Source organism: Zootoca vivipara, chromosome 12 (genome assembly GCF_965207765.1).
Source record: "Zootoca vivipara chromosome 12, rZooViv2.hap1.1, whole genome shotgun sequence".
Taxonomy (NCBI): Eukaryota; Metazoa; Chordata; class Lepidosauria; order Squamata; family Lacertidae; genus Zootoca; species Zootoca vivipara.
In genome coordinates, this window is record NC_142595.1 from 39,528,037 (window position 1) to 39,553,257 (window position 25,221).

Here is a 25,221-nt window from a genome sequence, read left to right on the forward strand (position 1 = left end):
ACATGACCCAGGAAGCTGTTTGCGGACAAACGCCAGTTCCCTCGGCCTGAAAGCAAGATGAGCGCCACACCTCATGGTCGCCTTTGACTGAACTTAACCATCCAGGGGTCCTTTACCTTTTCCCTAGATGTTGTATGTGCTGAGAACCATTGTGGTGTAAAGGTTAGAGCATTGGAATGGCACATAGGAGACCAGGACTCAACTCCCTATTCAGTCATGAGGCTCACTGGGTGCCCCTGGGTCAGTCACTGTCCCTCCGCCTGACCTACCTCAGAGGGTTGTTGTGAGGATAAAATGGGAAGGGGGACACCCATGTATGTCACCTTGAACTTCTCGGAGGAAACATCAGTATATAAATAGCTAATATTTTAGTTTTATTGCTTCTTTTATTATATTGCACTTTATTGTATTACCCATTTGAATTCTATAGAATTCAGATTGCGAATGGTCTTCCAGGATGAAGCTCCCCAACCACAGTTTGCAAACCCCAGGTCTAAACAACTGCTGTGCACCATTTCAGCAAAAAGTTGCCCTAAAAGTTGCCCACAGGTGTGTGCTACAATGTGCATGTCTGAACCCACATGTTTGTCCAGGATGGACCTAAAATAGGAATGGAACTTTTGGCACAGAGTCAGGGTGTGCACTCATTAAAATGCATTTATACCTTTAACCCTTATACCCAATAAAGAATTTGTCACACCAGGAAAGCATGAAAGATTGGTTTATTACATGGAAAAGAAAGACAATGAATATATGTGCTGCGTTAGGCTGTGGATTACAAAATATGGGGGCAGCCTATAATCATGGATACAAATTTAAAAATTTAAAAATTGTCCAGTAGCACCTTAGAGACCAACTAAGTTTGTTCTGGGTATAAGCTAGAGTAAAAAAGTCCCTCACTATGACCCCTCATTAAAAAGGCTAGAGAGTGAACAATACAGTGGTAACCTTGGTTCTCGAACTTAAAATCATAGAATCATAGAGTTGGAAGAGACCACAAGGGCCATCCAGTCCAACCCCCTGCCGAGCAGGAAACACCATCAAAGCATTCTTGACATATGCCTGTCAAGCCTCTGCTTAAAGACCTCCAAAGAAGGAGACTCCACCACACTCCTTGGTAGCAAATTCCACTGCCGAACAGCTCTTACTGTCAGGAAGTTCTTCCTAATGTTTAGGTGTTTAACTTAATCCTAATGTTTAACTTAATCCATTCCGGAAGTCCGTTTGACTTCCTAAATGTTCAAAAACCAAGGCGTGGCTTCTGATTGGTGCAGTTGCCCCAGAAACAATAGTTGGACATTCGGCTTTGAAAAACAGTTGAAAACTGGAACAGTTCCGGTATATAACAGTAGCCGCAAGGCTATTAATAGCAAAAAAAACTGGAAGAGCACCCAAATACCATCAAAATTTGAATGGTTAGCAAAATTAATAGAATACCAGAATGTGATAAGATTAATGGGAAACATCGGAAGGGTCTCGAAGGAAAAAACAGAAAAAGAATGGAAAAATTCAAGGAATGTCTTAAAAATTATATTATATTAAATTAAAGCAGATTTGACAACAGATTAAGAGAAGTCCTGAAATCAGAAACTAGGAGGATAAGAAATTAGAGGATGAAAATAAAATAACATGATATAATAATTGAAGTAAGATGAAATGAAATATTGATTTAAAAGAATATAAGATGTATGTATAAAGGAAACAATATGCAAGAGGTACAAAGGAAAGAAATATATACTATGGATTAGGTGATTGGAAGTCTAGCACAAGTGGTGGGTGGTGGAGGGTGATGAAGATGATTGGGATTTTGATTATAGTTATGTATTTGAATTTTGTATGTAAGATGAGATATGTAAGAAGAAAGAGGTATGTATGTTAATTGTATGTATGTTAATAGTATGCATGTTTGCCAATTGTTTTTAATTTCTTTCTAATACAATGATATTTTTTTTTTAAAAGGAACAGTTCTGGGTTTTTGGTGTTTGGGAACCGAAGCATTTGAGAACCAAGGTACCACTGTATGTATGTAATCTATAATATGATGGAGCACATATATCACATAATTAAGTGGTTATAGACAACTAAGAATGAGTATGGCTACTGACTGTATGACTACTTTAACTCAAGGCATTTACACTTTTACCATAATCTGAAAAATGAAAACACACCATTGTTTTACTAATTTTAACATGTAACCTTGCCATATTATGCACAGTCACATTATGTTTGGCAGCTGTGCAGAACGACTGAGATTTTCATACAAAAATGGCACACATTTATTTAACAAAAATGGATGCAATCTGTGAATGCAAAAACTTGTTTGAAACTTTTGTTTCCAGGACTTTAAGGCAAGCATTCTGATGACAGGGTTGGTTGCAACTTGTATCTCTCTTTTAAGGCCTGCAGTGCCTGCTCTTTGGTTATATTTCCCCAGTCCTCTGGCAGATCGGCTGGTTTAGAATTGTATTCTCTGGCAAAGTCATCACTGAACATTTTGAAAACGTACTTCCAGTAATCAGAAGCATTGATACTGGGATCTGGTTGTATGCACCAGTCTGGATAATATGCACGATAATCTTTGTATGGATAGAGTTCCCAATTTGTGTCCTGATTTCTGAAGTGAGCGTTTGATGCCACAGCAGTGGAACAGATATCATAAACAAGCTTTTTGGACACTATTTCTCTGTACTCTCCCAGTCCTTTAGGCCGATGGACAGTTGCAAAATGCTCTTGATGAGCACTCCCTCCAGCTTCACAGGGGACTTTGCAGAAAGGACACTGCTTCCCACAGCCAAACATTTGCTTGAAGATCTCATCTTGGGGCTTCACAGGCAGTTTGGAGAGTTTGGATTTGATATCCAAGTCTCTAAATCTGCTTAATATTTGTTCTTGCAAATTAGGAAGGAAGCTTTCAACAAAAGCAAAAAACTGGTCAGGATCAAATGCCTGTTTCATGTGTATCCCCACTAAACTATCCTTAGGAATGACTAACTCCTTCTGCATTTCTTGGGAAAAATCCTCCACAAATTTTGAGATTGTCTCAGCATCTTGATGCCTCAGCTTGTTCAATGTTTTTCTAATTCTGTCTAGTATTGCAGAGAAAATGTTTTCCTCCAGATTCTTCAGATCCTCATTTTTTGTATAGTAATCCACCAATCTTTTCAATATCCAACTCTTGACAAACTTTTCATAGGTTGTGATGTATTCAACATATTGGTCAAAATTCCATTCATTCAACAGATCTTTCAGGATAGTAAACTGGAATAAACTCCGAGAGCTAAAGTCAATGGACTGCTCACTATTGTGAAAGTTGTCCACTATTCCCACCCCAAGTCTATTGTTGACATAATTCACTATAGCAGGAAGGAGACACATTTCACAGAAATCTTTAGCTTGAGTTTGTTGGGCATCTTTTTCCTGATAAAGATCTCTGAAAATTGCAAAATAGTGGAGTTTCAGTTTTCCCAGGCGCATGTGAGGATCATTTTCCTTAACAAATTCTTCGTGTCTCATTTGAAATGCATGAGCTGCTTCTCCAAAGATGTGGAGCTTAAGGTCCACTTCAAAGTGAGGGGTTGTATGAAGCCTTTGAACATCAGGCTGTTGAAGCTTCTCATCGATCATACACAAAAGGTCAATGCAGTAGGTTTCATCATAATCTCCTTTAGAATTGAGCTTTTCATCAATATATGAAGTGCATTTGGACAACAAGGAGTTAGCAAAAACTTTTATTATATGCATATAATCCATTTGAGAATTCCAAGGACTCATACGTTTCCAAAATCGTGATTGTACATGGTCATTTTTAATTTCAAAAGTCTGTATTCTGCAATTTAACAACCCTCTTTTTCCTGCTAATTTTTGTGTGTATAGTTTCAAATGAGCGCAGAAATTCTTTCTCAGATATGACTCAACTTCTGCATATATTTCACGTTTCTCTAAGGAAATGGGTGGTATTTCCAACAAGGTTTCTCTCCACATTTTATCAAACTCTGTTTCTAATTCTTTTTCTTGTAATTTCTGCTTATTGCCTCTGCATTTTTCAAGTAGCCTATCAACCTTTCCTTCAATTGTTTTCTTGTATTCTGCTTGAAGAGCATCAGTTTTGTGTAGACTCTTTCTAATCTGAATGGCATCTTGCACTTTGTTAGAAGAATAATTTTCAAGTTCACGCTTGAGGCTGTGGGCACTCCTGACAAAATCCTCCTTGTACTTTTCTACCAGATGCAGATTTGCTGCTTCGCTCCCGAAGTATTTATTCAAACTCTCCAAAATCTGCTCTTCCCCACACAATAGTTTCTTTTGAAGTTCACATTTCAAATTATTGAAAGCAATTTTATCAGGTGACACATTCTGAATCAGAGTTTCCTGCTCAGATACCCAGAGGTGCATCTCTCTGCGGAAATCCCTGTCCCATTCAGAATATTTAATGGAGAGGTTGTTGTATGCTTCAGCTATAAGACTATTTTGGAAGCTAAAGATAAAGTTCTCGTGTTTCACAGCATTCCAGAGACTTTTCACCCATTCAATAAACTGAGGGATGTCCTTGGGAGGTATTTTACATGAGCGGTTCTTTATGAATTCAAATAGGTACTTCTTTAATTCAAGGACTTTTTCACTGTATCCCATGTTAACTGGGGCCATGGGTGGGACTCCATGCCAAAGACCTGGGATGTACCAATTGTGCATTTCTGGGTCATAGTCCATGATGTCTGAAAACTTGATATCCCTATTGAGTTTTTCCATTTTTGCTGCAGCCTGGGTCATTTCATTCAGCTGTTCCAAAAGGTGCTTCCTGTCCCTCATGTTCTGGTCATGTGCAGAAATGTCACTGACGTTCTGATGAACAAACTGGCAGTTGGGTTTTTGCCCAATCCCCTCCATCCTGAGGAAGGCATGGGTCACAATTTGCAGGATATCCTTCATTTCGGTGGCATTCTCCATGGCCATGTTGACAATGGTGATGTCGCTCAGCCCAATCACTAGAGTGGCCAACTCATTGTCATGCTGATAGCTGTCTTCCAGTTTGGCCAGTTCAGGGGCTTTCAAGCCCTCTGTGTCTATCACCAGGATGAAGTCACAGCCAAGATCCTGAGCCAAATTCTCTCTGACGTTAAGAAGCGTCATGAAGGCACCTCGTGTGCACCGTCCACTGCTGACAGCAAACTGCAGGCCAAACATGGTGTTCAGAAGAGTGGATTTCCCAGTGCTTTGCACCCCCAGAACGGTTATCACCATCATCTTAGATTTCCCCCTAAGTTTGATATTGAGTTTATTCAGAACATCAGTTATCCACTGCAAGGGGATGTTGGATGCATCACCATCAATGAGCTCTATGGGAAGCCCTTCAAGCAATAGTTCAGCTGCAATGCTTGGGAAATGGGCAAACTGCCTTTTGTTTTCAGCTATTTTGCCCTCTTTAACCATGGAGCATTCTGCCTCATAAATCTGCCCAAGCTCACGCATGAAATGCTCAACTCCCAAGGAAGAGGATGATATCAACTGGTCTACCTCTGCAACTTTCCGCCCATCATCTCCCAACTTCTTGCATTTCTCTTTATAGTCAGCACGCAACTTGGAAAGATTTCCCCTAGCAATATGGTCCAGGTTGAACTTCATCCATTTCAAGAAGTAATTCCTCTCTGCATCCTTCAAATGTTTTATGCCCTTGATGAAATTAATCAAACCAATGGGGAGATCACATTGACTCTGCTGCCTACGCAATTCCAACCATTTGCCTCTCAATTCTGATCTGTATTTTTCCGAAGGCATGTCCCCTTGTCTTTCCATTCTGCATAGTTCTTTCTCCACTTTGGCCAGATTTTTCCAGAGATCACCTTGGAGTATCAATGTTTCTTTCTTGTAAACTGCTACATCTTTTATCTCTCCTGAAATTTCTGTGGCACATCTGAGGGCATCCTGACATTCTTTGTGGTCTTCATCCACCTGGATTGTAAGTTCATGGGCCGTTGTACACATCTTATCAACACTTACACACTTAGGATTTGAGGCTATTATTTTTCCAACTGCAGCTCGAAGGAGTTCTACAAATACTGCTTTATTTGTTGTGGCAGTCTTTGCCAATATATGTGAATTGTCAAGTTTAATAACCGGTGCCAGTTTATTTAAGAATTCCAAGGTACAATCAGATTTTATACTGCGATCTTCCAAGATAAAGTAGAACTGAGTTGACAAGTCCTTCAGTGACGACAAGAGAGTATATTCTCTCTCGCCAATACATTCAGCAAATATGAAGACAGCTGAGGAGACCTGTGTTAAAAAGCTGAACTGCACCCAGTGAGACTCAACATCTCCACGGAGATTTGCAACAGCAACTGGCTCTGGGAAGAGATCTGTGTTCGTCCGTCCTCCTGGGAAATACCAGGCAATCTCTACAAGCCCATCAGAAATTTCCCGAGGGACGTTCCCACTTTCCATATCTCGGTGTAGAAAGAAATCATTATGCTGCTGGGAAGGGCTGAGGAACTCATTGAGGATTTTGGACTTGGATAGGTTACAGTTCCCCATCCGTACAAAGGAAACAGTTGGCATGGATGTCAAAACCAGGCTGTCCTCCCAAAATCCTCTGCTTTCAGCCAAGGAATGTGGCCTCCATATTTTCACAATGTCCCTCATGGCCCAGAGCATCAGGGTGCACTTGGAGGTCTTGAGGGGAGGGAGAATCAAAGGCAGGGCAAACTGGCACATGGACATTTTGAGGAGGATCTCCTGTTGGAGGAAACTGTCAGAACAAAGCAGAACAGCACAAAGGACATCAAGGGGGTTGACAGAATGACTCTCACCCATTTCAAGAGTAAAGAAAAAGTCCTTATCAATCCTCTCATTCCCCTCATCTCGTCTAAGTACTTGAAACAACCTGTTTGAAGCTGTTGCATCAGAAACAACTTGTTTGAAACTGGTGCTCCTGGCTGTCACATTCAGAGCCAATATCTTCCTCAGGAAATACCAAGGCAAATCTTCCCGGGTTTGAGGTGTGAATTCCTTCAGGCTCCCCGTATTGATTTCCAGGACTTCTTGGAGGGAGAGTGCCTTGTTTTCATGTTTTTCTAGATTTAATTCACACAGAATATCCATAACTGCTTTTCTTCTCTCTGTAGAAAATGAGAAATGTATTTACTAAATATTAAAATTGATAATAACATAAAAAACCATAATAACAAATAAACAAATCCCCCCCATTTAAAAGGTCATGGATTGTTTAATTAGCAAAAGGCCTGAGAGAAGAAAAATGTTTTTTGCCTGGAGCCTAAAGATCATAGCTGCCAAGTTATCCCTTTTTTAAAGGGATTTTCCCTTATGCTGAATAGGCTTCCTCGCGAGAAAAGGGAAAACCTGGCAGCTATGCTAAAGATATGTAACAAAGGCACCAGGCAAGCCTCCCTAGGGAGAGCATTGCACAAGTGGGGAGCCATAGCAGAAAAGGCCCGTTCTCATGTTGCCTCCCTCCAGACCTCTCATGGAGGAGGCACAAGAAGATGGTGATGGCAGGATCTGGGTCGCTTTGTATGAGGAGAGGTATTGTGGTCCTGAACTGTTTCACGATGGTCCTACTTGGTGGTTTCTGTTGAATGGTTTAGGTTTTGAGGTTCATTATTGTTTCAAAAGATGTGTGTCTCTTTAAAAGCCAGAAGTAAATGTCATGACCTAGTTTTGCAGCTGTGGGGCAGTGATGTTAAGTTTGTGTGAATCAAGCTGTGTCAGCAAGTGAATATTGTATATAAGAAGCGTTGTGTACCTCTTTCAGGACCCTGTTGGGTGGGTGGGTCATTGGATGGGTCATGTTCTGTAACGTTTTGTAGAGTAAATGTAACTTCTATTATTATTATTTAATTAAAACAATTCTCCTAATTATACACAGAATGTATAGTCTCCTCAGCATGCTTTCTGCAGCGCAGTTACTCAGTTGAATTTCCGCAACAGTTTCATGTAGTTGTTAAACAGCAAAGGAGATAAAATTGAACCCCAAGGAACTCCACATTGATGGTTCCATGGAGCTGAACAGCACCCCTAAGCATCACCGCAAAGCAGTGCCACCCACTCCTAGCTTGGACAGCCGCTCCGGAAGGATACTATGGTAGATGGTATCAGGGCCGTCTTAAGCATACCTGGTGCCATGGTGTGACGGATCCCTCCGGTGCCCCCCCCCCATTTCCCAGTGCGGCGGGTGGGTGGGCGCAGTGCGGCTGCTGCCTGGAGGGCCAGCATCCTGCGCCACCCAGCCTGGCCGTAGGGCCGGCCCTGGCCCAGGGGGCGCTGCCCGCCCCCTGTTGCGACGCCCCTGCACGCGGCAGAGGCGGCCCCAGGCCTGCGTGCCTCCGGAGAGTGGCCTGAAGCCGCTGAACAGCTGAGAGGCGTGCCTGGAGCTGCATCCAGCGGGCCTGGGGCGGCCTCCGCCACGCCTCTCAGCGGGCGCAGCGGGTGCAGCAGCGCCCCTGGTGGCCTGGCACCCTGGTGCCCCGCGCCACCAGACCTGGGCCTAGAGACAGCCCTGGATGGTATTGAAAGATTGAGAAGAATTTACAACAGGGGTGAGCAAACTTTTTCAGCAGGGGGCCAGTCCACTGTCCCTCAGGCCTTGTGCGGGGCCGGACTATTATTTTTTTGGGGGGGGGGGGAATTGAACGAATTCCTATGCCCCACAGATAACCCAGAGATGCATTTTAAATAAAAGGACACATTCTACTTGTGTAAAAACATGCTGATTCCCGGACCGTCCGCAGGCTGGATTTAGAAGGTGATTAGGCCGCATCTGGCCCCTGGGCCTTAGTTTGGGAACCCCAGACTTACAAGAACACATTTCCCCAATCTCTCTCCTGACAGAGGTCATCATACAGGATGAAAAAAGCAGTTTCTGTGCCAAAAACAGGCTAAAATCCCAATTGAGATGGATCTAGAAAGTCAGTTAACATCCTTCCTCTGCACATGACGTCTGTGTCTTGGGGTGATTTGAGGCTGTCATTATTTCTGGGTGGGAGTCAACCACCTATCGACAAATTCAGCTTGTGCAATTAAAAAGCAGATTTCTCACTCTTGTGCAACAGACCTGCATCCCCTAAAAGGTGGACTGTTTGGGAGAAGATGGGACAACAACATCAACATGTGACATAATGTTAAATATCACTGCACTCTTCTGTTATGTTCAATAAGATTTTTGAAAAGGACGCAGCTAAATTCCTTTGTGGGTTACTTTCCAGAGACCGCAGGCCAATGGTTGGGTGAGGACACAGAGGCAGAAGTGGGCAGAGCAATGGGGCTCTTTCCAGCCACGCAAAGCTAAACCTTTCTCCCCACACAACCCACCAGCACATCCCTCCATCCTCCCATCAAGGCAGGCATACAGCATTATTGCAGTTCAAGGACCCCTTCCAGCCAATCAAACACACCCAAGAGGAGCTCAGAGCAAGACTTGTGAGGGGATGGCCTGGAGAGACTTTCAAGGACTAGGTAGACAGACTCTTGTGGGCATGAAAGGGTTAACCTGAGCTCAGGTTGACAGTGTGTGTGGGGGTGGCAGAGCTCCCTCGAATTCTCTCCCCACCTCCTTCGGCTCCCAGCTACAAGAAAAACCCATGTAAACTGAATCTCCCCAAAAGGTTTTAACGCCTGCATGTTTGCTAACTCAAACATTGCATGATCCTCCTTTTCTAAGGAAACCAATAACTTTTAAAGTCATTTAGAACATTTTCCACCTTTGTTTTACTGCCAGTGGATGGAGACTTGTTTGCTGTAACTTCTGTAGACTCTAGGAGCAAAACATTCACGTACTTATTTTCAAAGATAAGTATACATAATTTATTATGGCCTAGTTGTTTTTTTTTGGCTGAGGAATGTTTGTATAAAGGTGGTTGAGGGTAGAAATAACTAATGCAGTATTAATGTGGTTGGGGCAATCACCGTTCTACTTAACTCAACCCATGTACTTCTCCAGCAGATCATGTCATTGCTCCTGCTCTGAAAAAAGAACCCCAGAGCTGCACCCCCTCACTTTCTCCCTTCATTACACCATTGATTAGGTGGGATTACCGATTTCAATATCTTTCTTCTCTTCCTCTGGGTGTTTCTGAATTTCACCTTCCTCTTTACCGACTGAGCAACCTAGAAACAAACAAGTCGGAATAGCAAAATGGGGCAGACATTATGAACATTTGCAATTATACAGTATGCGAGATCAGGGGATGGGAAACCTGTGGACACGCCCTCCCAAGGTTGTTGGACTACAATAGGCATGTCCAACTTCAAACAGGTTGTGATCCACTACCAGTATAACAAACCGGCAGTGATCTACCACCTTCTGAAGTCATTTAAGTTTATTTATTTATTTAATACCCAACAAACAAACAAACAAATAAATAAATAAATAAATAAAGGATCTTTACTTCACAGATACAGTAGTTATGTTTGGAGATCTTCGTGATGGATTCAAATTGTTAGTAGATGGACAAGGAACTAAACAAGCGAGAAAAGTCAAACAGACCTGGGGAGTCTGTTGGAGCGCACAGGGCTTCTCTCCACCCCCCCACCCCAAAAGGAGGCCTTTCTCTCGGAGGAGACTGTGGGTGGTCCTGAACTGTTTCAGGATGATCCTACTCAGTGGTTTCATGTAGATGTTAAACAGTATAGGGCAGGCACCCCCAAACTGTGACCCTCCAGACGTTTTGGCCTACAACTCCCATGATCCCTAGCTAAGAGGACCAGTGGTCAGGGATGATGTGATTTGTAGTCCAATACATCTGGAGGGCCGAAGGTTGGGGATGTCTGGTATAGGGGATAAAATTGAACCCTGAGGTACTCCACACTAAAGGTTCCATGGAGCTGAAGACCACTCCCTAAGCATACAGCATTTACTCTGCTACGAGACCATGAGATCTCTCTTCCAAAACTCTCTCTCCAACACACCCTACATTCCCTTTCCACTGTGATGATGATTAGGAGGGATTACCTGTGGTGGGGTGTTTATTCTCTTCCTCCAATTCTTCCGGAACACCAGCTTCTTTCTCTTGACTTGGACAACCTAGAGACAGAAGCTCACATTAGCACAACCATCTAAACCTGCCTTCCCCAGTGTTGCAACCTATTTATATATTTCCTATGAAACATCTCAGAGCGGTTTAGCAACAAAAGCTACATGCTGGGATAAGAATCACCACTAAAAAGCCATGTCCCCATTAAGGGACCAGCAATGGGACAGACCTTTCTGCACCTTAACCAATATTCGTAACAGCACCTGAAACCACACAGCAGCAGCGATGGGGAATGAAAGTGTACTTGTAAATCGTTAGTTCAGGAGCTCCTCAACTACACATGTACTTCTCCAGCAGATCATGTCATTGCAACAAAAGCTACATGCTGGGTGTAAGGGGGAAGGCATATAGAGAACAACCCCCCCTCCCCATCAGGAGCAGCTCGTCTCAGAGCAGCCACGAGAGTGAAGGGTCTGATGGGCAGAGCCAGGAAACGGATCACTGCCAGATTTTAATTCTGAAAGAAGATCACAGTCTCTTGGGAGTTGGCCACCCCTGGTATAGGGGATAAAATTGAACCCTGAGGTACTCCACACTAAAGGTTCCATGGAGCTGAAGAGCACTCCAACACACGCTATATTCCCTTTCCACTGTGATGATGATTAGGAGATATTACCTGTGATGGGATGTTGATTCTCTTCCTCCAATTCTTCCGGAACACCATCTTCTTTCTCTTGACTTGGACAACCTAGAGACAGAAACTCACATTAGCACAACCATCTAAACCTGCCTTCCCCAATGTTGCAACCTATTTATATATTTCCCATGTAACATCTCAAAGTGGTTTAACAACAAAAGCTACATGCTGGGTGTAAGGGGGAAGGCTTATAGAGAACAGCCCCCCCCCCATCAGGAGCAGCTCGTCTCAGAGCAGCCACGAGAGTGAAGGGTCTGATGGGCAGAGCCAGGAAACGGAAAGGGAGTGCCAGCCCTCTAGCAACATCCAAGAGCCCTTGCTCCATAGGCAGGGAGAGAGAGAGAGGGAGAAAGAGGGGACAAGAGTCAGTCAATCCGCAGACCATTCCCCCCGACACCAGAACTGAGGAGGCGGAGAAAAGGGAAACGCTTCACAGTTCCGAGGCTTTTATGTTGGTCCAAAACGCGAAGATCGCCAGTGCAGGAATCTGAGACGGAGTGAGCAGACATGAAACAGCCAGCTCATTACACTGTGAATAATGTGCACTAATAAAAGCTTCTGAAAGACAAGCATGTGGAGGGTCGTTACTCAAGAGTAGCCACAACAACCCTGACACTGGGATAAGAATCACCACTAAAAAGCCATGTCCCCATTAAGGGACCAGCAATGGGACAGACCTTTCTGCAGCCATAACCAATATTCGTAACAGCACCTGAAACCACACCGCAGCAGTGATGGGGAGCGAAAGTTTACTCGTAAATTCTGTGGGATGGAATACTGGGGCAGACAAATTACAACAGTTCCTAGAGTGTCCACTAAGAGGAACTCACCTGGAGGGACACCTGACTAAGTTCAGTTCCTGTTCCTCCAGGCATGCAGATGAGATGGATTAGCTGGCAGATAAAAGCCCCAAGCCAGGAGCCATTCTGTCTCTTAGCCATCTCTTCTTCAATGGGAACACATCTCCAGAGAATCTACAGTTAGGATGCTTCTGTCAGGAGATTCAGTTCCACCTTAAGACTTAGGCATGTTGCTGCTGATATATGTCACATGTCTAGGTATATCCGTTTGGACTTTTACTTTCAGTTCTGTTTCTGTTCTGAGTTCTGTTCTGAACTGTTTGATCTGATGGAAGAGAGAAAGCATCGTTCGCTCTCTCTTCATGCTGTAATATAGCTGTAAATAAACCACTTAAAAATGCCTCTCTGCTGCCTTATCATCTCCGCTGAAACTGCGTGGGCATCTCTGCTCATTGCGTGCTCAGGTTGCTGAGACCCTGAGTCGTGTTCCATGGGAATCACCGGGACTGTGGCGAAGAGGGAGCTGCCGGCTGGACCTCCCAATGGTGAAATCCCAACAGGTTCTCTCTCTCGGCCTGCTGCCAAGAGAAAGACCAGATGGAGCCTTACTCTACTAAGTAGACTCCAGATGTATATATTTGTAACTTTTCTACAGAAGCCTGCCTTTCTGAGATTATGCTGTTAACTCAGGATGAACTTGTAAGTAAACTCTTATTTTATAAACACTGTGTTGTGTATTTCTTTTAGGAGGGACAAAGGGATTTGCCAGGAAGTATAATATTGTTGTAGAGGTTCTACCAAACCTAATGCTCACGTTTTGCTGCGCACAAAAGGGGAATGTCACTCTGCTGATATTGGAAGCTTGATAACACAAGCTTGGATAGGATCTATCTAATAATATATCCTAATCCACATCCCTAACATTCCCACAAATTCGTTAGTTCAGGAGCTCCTCAACTACACATGTACTTCTCCAGCAGATCATGTCATTGCTCCTGCTCTGAAAAAAGAATCCCAGAGCTGCACCCCCCTCACTTTCTCCCTTCATTACACCATTGATTAGGTGGGATTACCTATTTCAAGATCTTTCTTCTCTTCCTCTGGGTGTTTCTGAATTTCACCTTCCTCTTCACTGACAGAGCAACCTAGAAACAAACAAGTCGGAATAGCAAAATGGGGTAGACATTCTGAACATTTGCAGTTATACAGTATGCGAGATCAGGAGATGGGAAACCTGTCAACACGCCCCCCCCCCCAACTGCAATAGGCATGTACAACTTCAAATAGGTTGTGATCTACTACCAGTATAACAAACTAGTAGTGACACAACATACAGGTATACCGTGTTTCTCACATTTTAAGATGTGCCTATAAAATAAGCCATGGCACGATTTTCTCAAGGCAATAAAATATAAGGCATTCCCCCAAAATAAGGCATGCTGGGGTACCGGTACTATACCATGCTGGGAGCAGGTCCGGATGGCACTTCCATAAGGAACACGAAAAGGAAGATGCCTGTCCTTGCCGGAAGCGGATGCGCAACGTGCGCCGCGTGGAGCTCAGATGGAGCGGGAGCCGGCAGAAGCTGCAGCACGCCCCGCGCCGAGCCCCGACCCAGCAGGACCCTGCACGACCCGCAGCTCGCGCCGCGCCAAGTCCTGACCCAGCGGGAGCCGGCAAAGGCAGCAGTGCGCGCTTTGCCGAGCCCCGACCCAGTGGGAGCCGGCAAAGGCAGCAGCGCGTGCTTTGCCGAGCCCCGACTGAGCGGGAGCCGGCAAAGGCAGCAGCGCACGCTTTGCCGAGCCCCGACTGAGCGGGAGCCGGCAAAGGCAGCAGCGCACGCTTTGCCGAGCCCCGACTGAGCGGGAGCCGGCAAAGCGCGCGCTGCTGCCTTTGCCGGCTCCCGCTGGGTCAGGGTGCGGCGCGCGCTGCTGCTCTTGCCGGGTCCCACTGGGTCGGGAGCCGACGGAGCGGGAGCCGGCAAAGGCAGAAGTGCACGCTTTGCCGAGCCCCGACCCACTGGGAGCCGGCAAAGGCAGCAGCGCGCGCTTTGCCGAGCTCCAACCCGGCGGCGGGACGCGACAAGAGCTGCAGCACGCGCCGCACCGAGCCCCGACCTGGCGGCGGGACCCGGCAAGAGCCGCAACGTGCACCACTTGGAGCCCCGACCCGGCGGCGGGACACAGCAGCGTGCCCTGCTGAAGCACCAACAAAGCGCCCAGCAGCGCAGTAGCAGCAGCAGCAGCCAGTTCCGGGCACCAAGCCACAGCAGGAAGAGGAGGTAATTTTTTAAAAATAAGACACCCTCGAAAATAAGCCATAGGCTTATTTTCTTAAGTAAAATAAATATAAGACGGTGTCTTAAAATGTGAGAAACACGGTACAAGATGGTACGGTCTAATTCAATAAATAAAAAAACAAAAAAAACTAGCAGTGAAGCCTTTGACTGTGTCGACCACAGCAAACTATGGCAAGTTCTTAAAGAAATGGGAGTGCCTGGTCACCTCATCTGTCTCCTGAGAAATCTCTATGTGGGACAAGAAGCTACAGTTAGAACTGGATATGGAACAATTGATTGGTTCAAAATTGGGAAAGGAGTACAATAAGGTTGTATATTGTCTCCCTGCTTATTTAACTTATATGCAGAATTCATCATGCGAAAGGCTGGACTAGATGAATCCCAAGCCGGAATTAAGATTGCCGGAAGAAATATCAACAACCTCAGATATGCAGATGACACAACCTTGATGGCAGAAAGTGAGGAGGAATTAAAGAACCTTTTAATGAGGGTGAAAGAGGAGAGCGCAAAATATGGTCTGAAGCTCAACATCAAAAAAACCAAGATCATGGCCACTGGTCCCATCACCTCCTGGCAAATAGAAGGGGAAGAAATGGAGGCAGTGAGAGATTTCACCTTCTTGGGCTCCTTGATCACTGCAGATGGTGACAGCAGTCAGGAAATTAAAAGACGCCTGCTTCTTGGGAGAAAAGCAATGACAAACCTAGACAGCATCTTAAAAAGCAGAGACATCACCTTGCCGACAAAGGTCCGTATAGTTAAAGCTATGGTTTTCCCAGTAGTGATGTATGGAAGTGAGAGCTGGACCATGAAGAAGGTTGATTGCCGAAGAATTGATACTTTTGAATTATGGTGCTGGAGGAGACTCTTGAGAGTCCCATGGACTGCAAGAAGATCAAACCTATCCATTCTGAAGGAAATCAGCCCTGAGTGCTCACTGGAAGGACAGGTCGTGAAGCTGAGGCTCCAATACTTTGGCCACCTCACGAGAAGAGAAGACTCCCTGGAAAAGACCCTGATGTTGGGAAAGATGGAGGGCACTAGGAGAAGGGGACGACAGAAGACGAGATGGTTGGACAGTGTTCTCAAAGCTATGAACATGAGTTTGACCAAACTGCGGGAGGCAGTGCAAGACAGGAGTGCCTGGCGTGCTATGGTCCATGGGGTCACGAAGAGTCGGACACGACTAAACGACTAAACAACAACAAAGCAGTGAACTACCACCCTCCAAAGTAATTTAAGTTAGTTTATTTTATTTTATTTATTTATTTAATAAATGCCCAATCAATCAATCAAATGGATCTTTATTTCACAGATACAGTAGTTATGTTTGGAGATCTTCGTGACGGATTCAAATTGTTAGTAGATGGACAAGGAACTAAACAAGTGAGAAAAGTCAAACAGACTTGGGGAGTCTGTTGAAGTGCACAGGGCTTCTATCCACCCCCCCACCCCAAAAGGAGGCCTTTCTCTCTGAGGAGACTGTGGGTGGTCCTGAACTGTTTCAGGATGATCCTACTCAGTGGTTTAATGTAGATGTTAAACAGTATAGGGGATAAAATTGAACCCTGAGGTAATCCACACTAAAGGTTCCATGGAGCTGAAGAGCACTCTCTAAGCATACAGCATTTACTCTGCTATGAGACCATGAGATCTCTCTTCCAAAACTCTCTCTCCAACACACCCTACATTCCCTTTCCACTGTGATGATGATTAGGAGGGATTACCTGTGGTGGGGTGTTTATTCTCTTCCTCCAATTCTTCCGGAACACCATCTTCTTTCTCTTGACTTGGACAACCTAGAGACAGAAGCTCACATTAGCACAACCATCTAAACCTGCCTTCCCCAATGTTGCAACCTATTTATATATTTCCCATGAAACATCTCAAAGCGGTTTAACAACAAAAGTTACACGTTGGAATCACCACTAAAAATCACCACTAAAAAGCCATGTCCCCATTAAGGGACCAGCAATGGGACAGACCTTTCTGCGCCTTAACCAATATTCGTAACAGCACCTGAAACCACACAGCAGCAGCAATGGGGAATGAAAGTGTACTTGTAAATCGTTAGTTCAGGAGCTCCTCAACTACACATGTACTTCTCCAGCAGATCATGTCATTGCTCCTGCTCTGAAAAAAGAACCCCAGAGCTGCACCCCTCACTTTCTCCCTTCATTACACCATTGATTAGGTGGGATTACCGATTTCAATATCTTTCTTCTCTTCCTCTGGGTGTTTCTGAATTTCACCTTCCTCTTCACCGACTGAGCAACCTAGAAACAAACAAGTCGGAATAGCAAAATGGGGCAGACATTATGAACATTTGCAGTTATACAGTATGCGAGATCAGGGGATGGGAAACCTGTGGACACGCCCTCCCAAGGTTGTTGGACTACAATAGGCATGTCCAGCGTCAAATAGGTTGTGATCTATTACCAGTATAAAAAACTGGCAGTGATCTACCACCCTCCAAAGTAATTTAAGTTTGTTTGTTTGTTTGTTTGTTTATTCATTTATTTGAAATCCAGTCAATCAATCAATCAAATGGATCTTTATTTAACAGATACAGTATTTAATCAAACATTATTTGTGTAGCCAACAGGCCATAGCATCAAAAGGACAAACACTAACAAAAATACATTACATATATGGTTACCAATAAAACCTATTAAACCTATTAAAACCCAAGGTAAAAGCTGGGTTATCATTCATCCTTCTGTCCCATGGCCGGTGACCTTCACCCTGGATGGTTACTCTATGGGGCCCAAATCTGGACGGGAAATCATTGTAGCACACTGGAAACGGTCCGGTCCAAATTTTTAAGACAGATTCTAGCCGTTCCACCATGTGCACCAAATGCGGCCCCACGACTGGAGACACGAACCTCAGATACAGTAGTTATGTTTGGATATATTTGTGACAGATTCAGTATGCTAGATCAGGATGAGAAACCCGTGGATACACCCTCCCAAGGTTCAACAACTTCCATCATTCTTGACTACTGGCCATGCTGGCTGGGGGTGAGGGGAGATGGGAGGGCCACAGGTCCCCCACTCCTGGAAAGAGATGCCAAGGCCTGGTTTCCAGCCACACTGACAAATATGGTGCCTGCTCTCCTCTTCCCTCTGGGGCACTGGGGAGGTACAAACAGTGGTCAACTAGGTTTTTATGTGGTGAAATTGCTGGCAATGCTCCTCATGCGATACTGGGGAGTTCACTGTATCCCACGGTGTCGCTTAAGTCCAAGGCTGCCTAAACCAGGCACAGGCAAACTCCAGCCCTCCATATGTTTCGGACTACAATTCCCATCATCCCTGACCACTGGTCCTGTTAGCTAGGGATGATGGGAATTGTTGTTTATGTTTCAAATGATTCCCATTATTGACAATGTGAGTGTATTTAAAGAGTGGCAAAAAGCATTATATAAGTTTATCTGGCAAGGGGAAAAACCTAGAATTAAATTTAAGCTATTAACAGATGAAAAAGATAGAGGTGGTTTCTCCTTGCCAGATCTAAAGATTTATTTTGAAGCTGCAGCTTTTTGTTGGTTGAAAGAATGGTTTATGTTGGAAAATGCAGATGTATTCGATTTGGAAGGGTTTGATAATGTATTTGGTTGGCATGCATATTTATGGTATGACTAGATGGCCCGACCACGCGTTGCTGTGGCTCATCCCTGTGATTGCCCCCACCATGTTCCGACCCATGACCTATTCTGCCCCCTCCTCCTCCCCAGATCATCCCTGTGACTCCCCCCACCCTGTCCTGACCCATGACCTATTCTGTCCCCTCCTCCCCCCAACCCCCGGGTCATCCCTGTGATTCCCCCCACTCTGTCCCGACCCATGACCTATTCTGTCCCCTCCCCCGGCTCATCCCTGTGACTGGCGACACCCTGTCCCAACCCATGACCTATCCTGCCCCCTCCTCCCCCCACCCCGGCTCATCCCTGTGATTGGCCCCACCCTGTCCTGACCCGGAAACGGTATGCAAACCTTCACATATCCGCATGTGACATTGTCTCCACATTTGAACGCAATCAGTCAAGCGGTTTCAGAGAAAGGTCCAGAGCCACAAACATGGGCCTTTTACATTTATATATATATAGATAAGATAAAGGCCCATAGAGGTTTTAAAAAACATATACCGTATATTCCGGCGTATAAGACGACTGGGCGTATAAGACGACCCCCAACTTTTCCAGTAAAATATAGAATTTGGGATATATTCGCCATATAAGAAATACGACCCGGCATATAAGACGACCCCCGCCTTTTGAGAAGATTTTCCTGGGTTAAAAAGTAGTCTTATACGCATGAATATACAGTAATTAGGAAATCATTGTTCAATGTTTGGTCTAGGTATAATGATTTATTAGAAAGGAAAACACCCAGGTAGATTTCACCATTGGAGACTAAGGTTGAATATGGAAGTTAATTGGTTAAATTATCAGGATTTGTTGGTGGAAGAGGATGGAAAATTTAAATTAAAAACGTATGACCAGCTTAAAGATAAGTTAAATGATTGGTTACAGTATTATCAGATCAATGAAATGTTTAGAATGGATAATAAAAAACTAGGTTTTCAAATAGAAAAATCCAGATTGGAGACGGAATTATTGGATAATAAGATGAAAAATCTCTCTAAGATGTATAAATTGTTGCTGGAATAGCATACAAAAGATGAAGAAGTAAAAGCAGTGATTGGGCTAAAGAGGTGGGACACAATATCATGATGAATGATTGGGAGATGTTATGGAAAAAAGGTTTAAAATTTACAGCATGTACTGCATTGAAAGAAAACATTATGAAAATGATGTATAGATGGAACTTATGATAAAGGTAAAGGGACCCCTGACCATTAGGTTAGGTCCGGTCGTGTTATTGGCCGAGGGAGCCAGCGTACAGCTTCCAGGTCATGTGGCCAGCATGACAAAGCTGCTTCTGGCAAACCAGAGCAGCACACGGAAACACTGTTTACCTTCCTGCTGTAGCGTTACCTATTTATCTACTTGGTTGGATGGAACTTAACACAGGTAAAATTAGCAAAAATGTATCGTACATCAGATAACAAATGCTGGAAATGTAAAGAGAAAGAAGGAACCTTTTTTCATATGTGGTGGACGTGTCCCAAAGTAAAAGACTTATGGGAAAGGATTTATAATGAAATGAAAAAAGCGTTGAAAGACACTTTTATCAAAAAACCAGAAGCCTTTCTGATTGGAATAATTGGGGAAGAAATCCCCAAAAAGGATGTGACATTCTTTTTGTATGCCACAACAGCTGCTAGGATATTACTTGCCAAGAACTGGAAGAATCAAGAAATACCAACTATAGATGAATGGCAAATGAAAATGATGGACTTTATGGAACTCGCCGAACTGACTGGGAGACTCTGTGACCAAGAGGAAGAGATGGTGGAAGAAGACTGGAATTTTTTTTAAAAAAAATATTCAAAAAAATTTGTAATATTAAAAAAAATTAGTGAAGAAGTAAGAGGCTTTTGGGGTAGAAGTAGGAATTTAGTTTAGTTTTTATAGTATAGTGTTAAGAGATATGAATATGAAGAAATATAGATGTTTAGGGAAGCTTTTAATGTTTAATAGATTATTGCATTTTAATGTTCTGTTGGAAGCCACCCAGAGTGGCTGGGGAAACTCAGCCAGATGGGCGGGGTATAAATAATATATTTTATTATTATTATTATTATTATTATTAGGATAAAGGATGAAAAGTAGAAGTGAAATTCAGATGGGGGGGATTTGGGGAAGTCACCAAACGATGTGTAAGAAAAATTATGAATTTGAATGAAATATCTATTTTGTTTTTCCTGTTTTATGTCTGTGTTTGTTTATAAAATGAATAAAAATGATTTTCTAAAAAAAATATCCAGTTGCAGCAGACTTAACTTAAACTTACAGTAACTTAAAATAAGACTAAACCTTAACACTACCGGTATCTATTTAGTGAATGGCAAGTGGGAGGTCATGCACAGCACACTCTATAAGCTCCTCCACTTCAGCAGTCTATTAAGAACTTTCCTTTTCAGTTCTCTAATGCCAAATCTCTCAGAGGTCCTGCATAACATGAAGGTATAATGATGATGATGATAATTTTATATTTGTACCCTGCCCATCTGGCTGAGTCTCCGCAGCCAGTCTGGGTGGCTCCCAATTGGGTATAAAACAATACAGCATTAAATATTAAATATTAAAAACTTCCCTAAACAGGGCTGCCTTCAGATGTCTTTTAAAAATAGGATAACTGCTTATTTCCTTAACATCTGATGGAAGGGTGTTCCACAGGGCGGGTGCCACTACCGTGAAGGCCCTCTGTCTAGTTCCCTGTAACCTCACTTCTCGCAATGAGGGAACTGCCAGAAGGCCCTCGGCGCTGGATCTCAGTGTCCGGGCTAAACGATGGGGGTGGAGACGCTCCTTCAGGTATACTGGACCGAGGCCGTTTAGGGCTTTAAAAGTCAGCACCAACACTTTGATTTGTGCTCAGAAACGTACTGGGAGCCAATGTAGGTCTTTCAGGACCGGTGTTATGTGGTCTCGGCGGCTGCTCCCAGTCACCAGTCTAGCTGCCGCATTCTGGGTTAGTTGTAGTTTCCGGGTCACCTTCAAAGGTAGCCCCACGTAGAGCGCATTGCAGTAGTCCAAGCGGGAGATAACCAGAGCATGCACCACTCTGGTGAGACAGTCTGCAGGCAGGTAGGGTCTCAGCCTGCGTACCAGATGGAACTGGTAGACAGCCACCTGGACACAGAATTAACCTGTGCCTCCATGGACAGCTGTGAGTCCAAAATGACTCCCAGGCTGCACACCTGGTGCTTCAGGGGCACAGTTACCCCATTCAGAACCAGTGAGTCCCCCACACCTGCCTGCCCGTCCCCCCAAAACAGTAGCTACTTCTGTCTTGTCAGAATTCAACCTCAATCTGAACACTCATCCCCCACCACCACCTTCTGGACATGGCCCCGGAGAAAGGAGCGGAACCACTGTATGACAGTGCCCCCAGCTCCCAGCCCCTCTAGACGGTCCAGAAGGATGTTATGGACAATGGTGTCAAAGGCCGCTGAGAGATCCAGCAGAACTAGGAAACTAGTCTCTTTTTTAAAAAATGCATTGGTTGCTCCACCCACGTTTGCCTTTGGTCCCACCCACCACCAGCAGGGAAGGTTGCCCAGAAAGGAATGCAGCCCTCAGGCAGAAAAATATTTTCCTGGCCCTGCCTCAAGGAAATAGGTTTTTAAAAGGCAAAACCAAACCAATAGCTCCAGCCTCTGCTGCCAAGTTGCAAACTTACCTGGATGGGATTCTGACATCAGCACTGAGTGGCCAGAACTCTGGAGCGGATTTTGAGTCTCATCTGTAAAGTGATAAGTGGTTTCTTAACTCATATGGCTGTTGTGATAACAAGGTTTGGGAAGAATGGTGAGACTCACTGTGTTTTTGAACTTGCAGGGCATGATTTGAACCAGGACATGTGACTTCTAAGCATTCCAGGAACTGGCAACAGGCGGCTTCTCCTTTTGCTTGTATCAGAATGAGCAATTCTCTACTTTTTTTCTTTGAGTCTTCATATTTCTCCAGGCCCTCATATTCTTCTTTTGTGATGACAGTCTCTGAGCGTAACTCATCTAAAACATAGTCTATGTCCTTCTGAAGTATATCAATTAATTGCTTTCTCCCTTTGCGTATAATTTCATAGCTGGAAATCATCTTTCAAAGCAGCAGTCTGTGAAAGAAACATTTTATTTAAAGAATAAGAGGAGGGGTGAAAGAATTAGAACCTGTTCAGCTTTCGGGTGGGATTCAGTTGCTTACCAGCAAATTTAATTTGTGCAATTTCATTTTTAGCACTTGCACCACAAACTCCCTCCCCTCCTCTCCTCTGCCAGACATTTTTGAGCCCTTGCCAAGGGGCTGTATTGGCGCCTCTGAAGGTGGAATAGACCATGGACCAGAAATGTTTTATTTTTGTTGCCTTTCACTCTCTGCCAGTGACTTCCTCCACTGGGGTCAGATGTGCTCTGTTCTGCCTGCCTCCCCTCCTCCATCTATTCTACAGGTACCTGCCTGCCTTCCTGCTCCCATTCACTGCTTTCTCTTCTGCCTTCTACTCTCCTCCCTCCCTCCCTTTTCCCTCCTCCTGCAACTCATGCCCACCCTCTCTGCCTTTTTTCATTCTGAGCTGCTCACACTGGGTAGGGGCCACACAGGGCTGCTGCAATGGCCCATGCTGGTTTTCTCCACCAGGGTGCCTGCATGTCTCATCGCTGCCCCCCCCCCCCCAGCAGCAGAGGAGCATCCCGAGTAGTGTACTGACAGCCAGCCACTCTGGGAGTAGCCAGGATTTTTTGGGGGGGGGTCCCAAAAAGTTGTTGAGCTTTTTCGGGGAGATTGCCCCCCCAAAGTTGTTGAACTGGGGGGACATTATGCTAGAGGGGCAGGATTGAGTGTTTTAATGCTTTTCAATACTATCTAAGGATCTGCAGCTAACAGGAAGTGGTGATTCACTCTGTGCTGTGAAATGCTTCTCTGCCTCTGCAGCAAAAACCTCAGTAAAAGACACAGAGCACAGCATTTTTTATGATCAGTTGGCAACCATACTGATTATGCCTACCAATTTTTCATTGCCTTGTATAGGTTTTCAAATAGTAAGAACACAATGCAACCAATTTCCAATATATATATATATATATAAAATCTATTTTGTGTTGTTCCCCACAATATAGATAGATTAGTTAGATAGATCGATAGATGATAGATAGATATGCTACTGAAGGGACCACCTATTTGGACACACAGTGGATACTAATATCACCCCAAATGTAGAGCGGGATCTATCACAATTGGAAATTCCATTCAATAAGGATGAGTTTGTGAAATGTACACAAACTCTAAACATTCACGTAAGATCTGTATGCTTTGCATCTCAGGTAGAAAGGAATAGAACCTACCTTCTTTTCTCTGTAGGAGCAGCAAAAAGACTTCTCAGCTCCAGCTAGCAAACACCTGTCCTTCTCCTATATTTATAGGCAGAAGAAAGTGTCTATATATATAGCAGAGAAAGTGAAATGTGAAACGGAAAGCTTCACTCTGAGATGGGTTCTGAGTTAACACATGACTTCTAGTGAACTGTTTCTGTTGCAATTCCTCCCCTCCCCAAAAAAAGAATGTGTAGCATCTGCCTGCATGTTTCCAGACTGGTAAGAGAAGGAAATTGAGTACAGCGTTTGGGCTGGGTGGGTTAAGTAGCTCTCTCCTCCATTACAAATACCAGCAGCAAAGAAATGGTGGAAAGGAATTGGCTCACGGCCCTTTGGAGTTGGGGGTTCAGTTAGTCCTTTGCAGAAAAAGGCAGGGTCTTTCCCCCCCTTTCATGCAGATATTTTAAAAGGGACCTGAAAGGTCAGAAAACTTGCAGATCTTTTAAACCTCTCAGGTGTGCAGAAAGCTCCTTCCTACCAAGCTAGACTCTAGCTCCGTGTTGCTGTCACTGAGGGACAGAGACTTAAGGATTTCAAGAAAGCCTTTTCCAGCCCTAGCTGGAATACCGTACATACAAAGCAAATGTTCTAACCCCTGAATCAGAGTCTTCCAATGGCCTGCAATAGTATGCTGTGCTGCGTGTCATCAAGAGAGCAATGAGGCTCTTGTGGGAAAGTTGTTAAATAGCTTCTGAATAGTATGATAGGGATGCTATTTTAATTAATCAGAAAGACCACATGTGAAAATTACCTGACGTATCAGGCACGTGTTGGGATGTGGGTGTAGGTCCCTGTTTCGAAAGACGCAGCATGGAATTCTGGAGCACAGCTTCTCCTAAAGACCCCAAACCAAAACTTAGGTTTGTGAGAAAAACTGTCTCCATAACATGCGCGCGCGGGGAGGGCGGCTCTTGCTTCGCTCCCGGCCTTCGGGAGTGCCGCCAGGAAGGTGAGTACTGGGAGGCCACTTCAGACGTTCTCGCCTTCACGCGTCTCTCGCTGGGCGCCCTTTCCGTGTCACAAGACCTTTGGCCTCAACCAGCGGCATCTGCCAAGCCGCAGAGACGGTGCTTTCGGAGGACGGCAGCCCCGCCCGCCCGCCCGCCCGCTTCCTTCCTTGCTTTTTTTTCGATGCTGCAGCCTCGCGCCTTTTGCTGGAAGGGGCCAGCAACTAGCTACGGTTTTGCCCTTTCTCCCTGCCCAGTCGCCCTCGGGTGGATTCCCCCCCCCCCGTGCCCGGCTCCTGAAGACTCTGCCGGGTCTGGGCGAAGGCGACCTGAAGAAGTTCGCGGGCAAACTCCGCGGGATCCCTGTCTTGAAAGGCTGTGCCCATTTCCGCGAAGAGTATCCTGGAGGAGGCTGATGCTTGGCGCCTTACAGTCCTGTTGATCAGCTACCACTCTGCGTCCTAGACGGGATGGCCGATGCACCGAGGGACGCCGA

General features: G+C 44.7%; 1 protein-coding gene across 7 annotated transcripts in view; it reads right to left on the bottom strand.

Moving 5' to 3' along the window:
- Window positions 1-705: 705 nt before the first annotated feature.
- The window catches only part of LOC118095527 (interferon-induced very large GTPase 1-like), a 212,668-nt gene continuing 188,152 nt past the window's right edge, over window positions 706-25,221 (bottom strand). For 2 of the 7 annotated variants that reach the window (XM_088655418.1, XM_088655417.1), the window contains 8 exons: window positions 22,092-22,154; window positions 16,983-17,054; window positions 16,506-16,577; window positions 13,553-13,624; window positions 11,659-11,730; window positions 10,961-11,032; window positions 10,045-10,116; window positions 706-7,112 (listed from right to left, as the gene is read on the bottom strand). In XM_088655418.1, the coding sequence (XP_088511544.1) occupies window positions 2,344-7,112; window positions 10,045-10,116; window positions 10,961-11,032; window positions 11,659-11,730; window positions 13,553-13,624; window positions 16,506-16,577; window positions 16,983-17,054; window positions 22,092-22,154 (5,264 nt within the window). In that variant the 3' untranslated portion in view covers window positions 706-2,343. Of the gene's footprint in view, window positions 7,113-10,044; window positions 10,117-10,960; window positions 11,033-11,658; window positions 11,731-13,552; window positions 13,625-16,505; window positions 16,578-16,982; window positions 17,055-22,091; window positions 22,155-22,230; window positions 22,524-23,748; window positions 23,887-24,529; window positions 24,638-25,221 lie in introns of those variants that run through there. The other 5 variants (XM_088655423.1, XM_088655422.1, XM_060281731.2 and 2 more) reach the window with 5 other exon arrangements.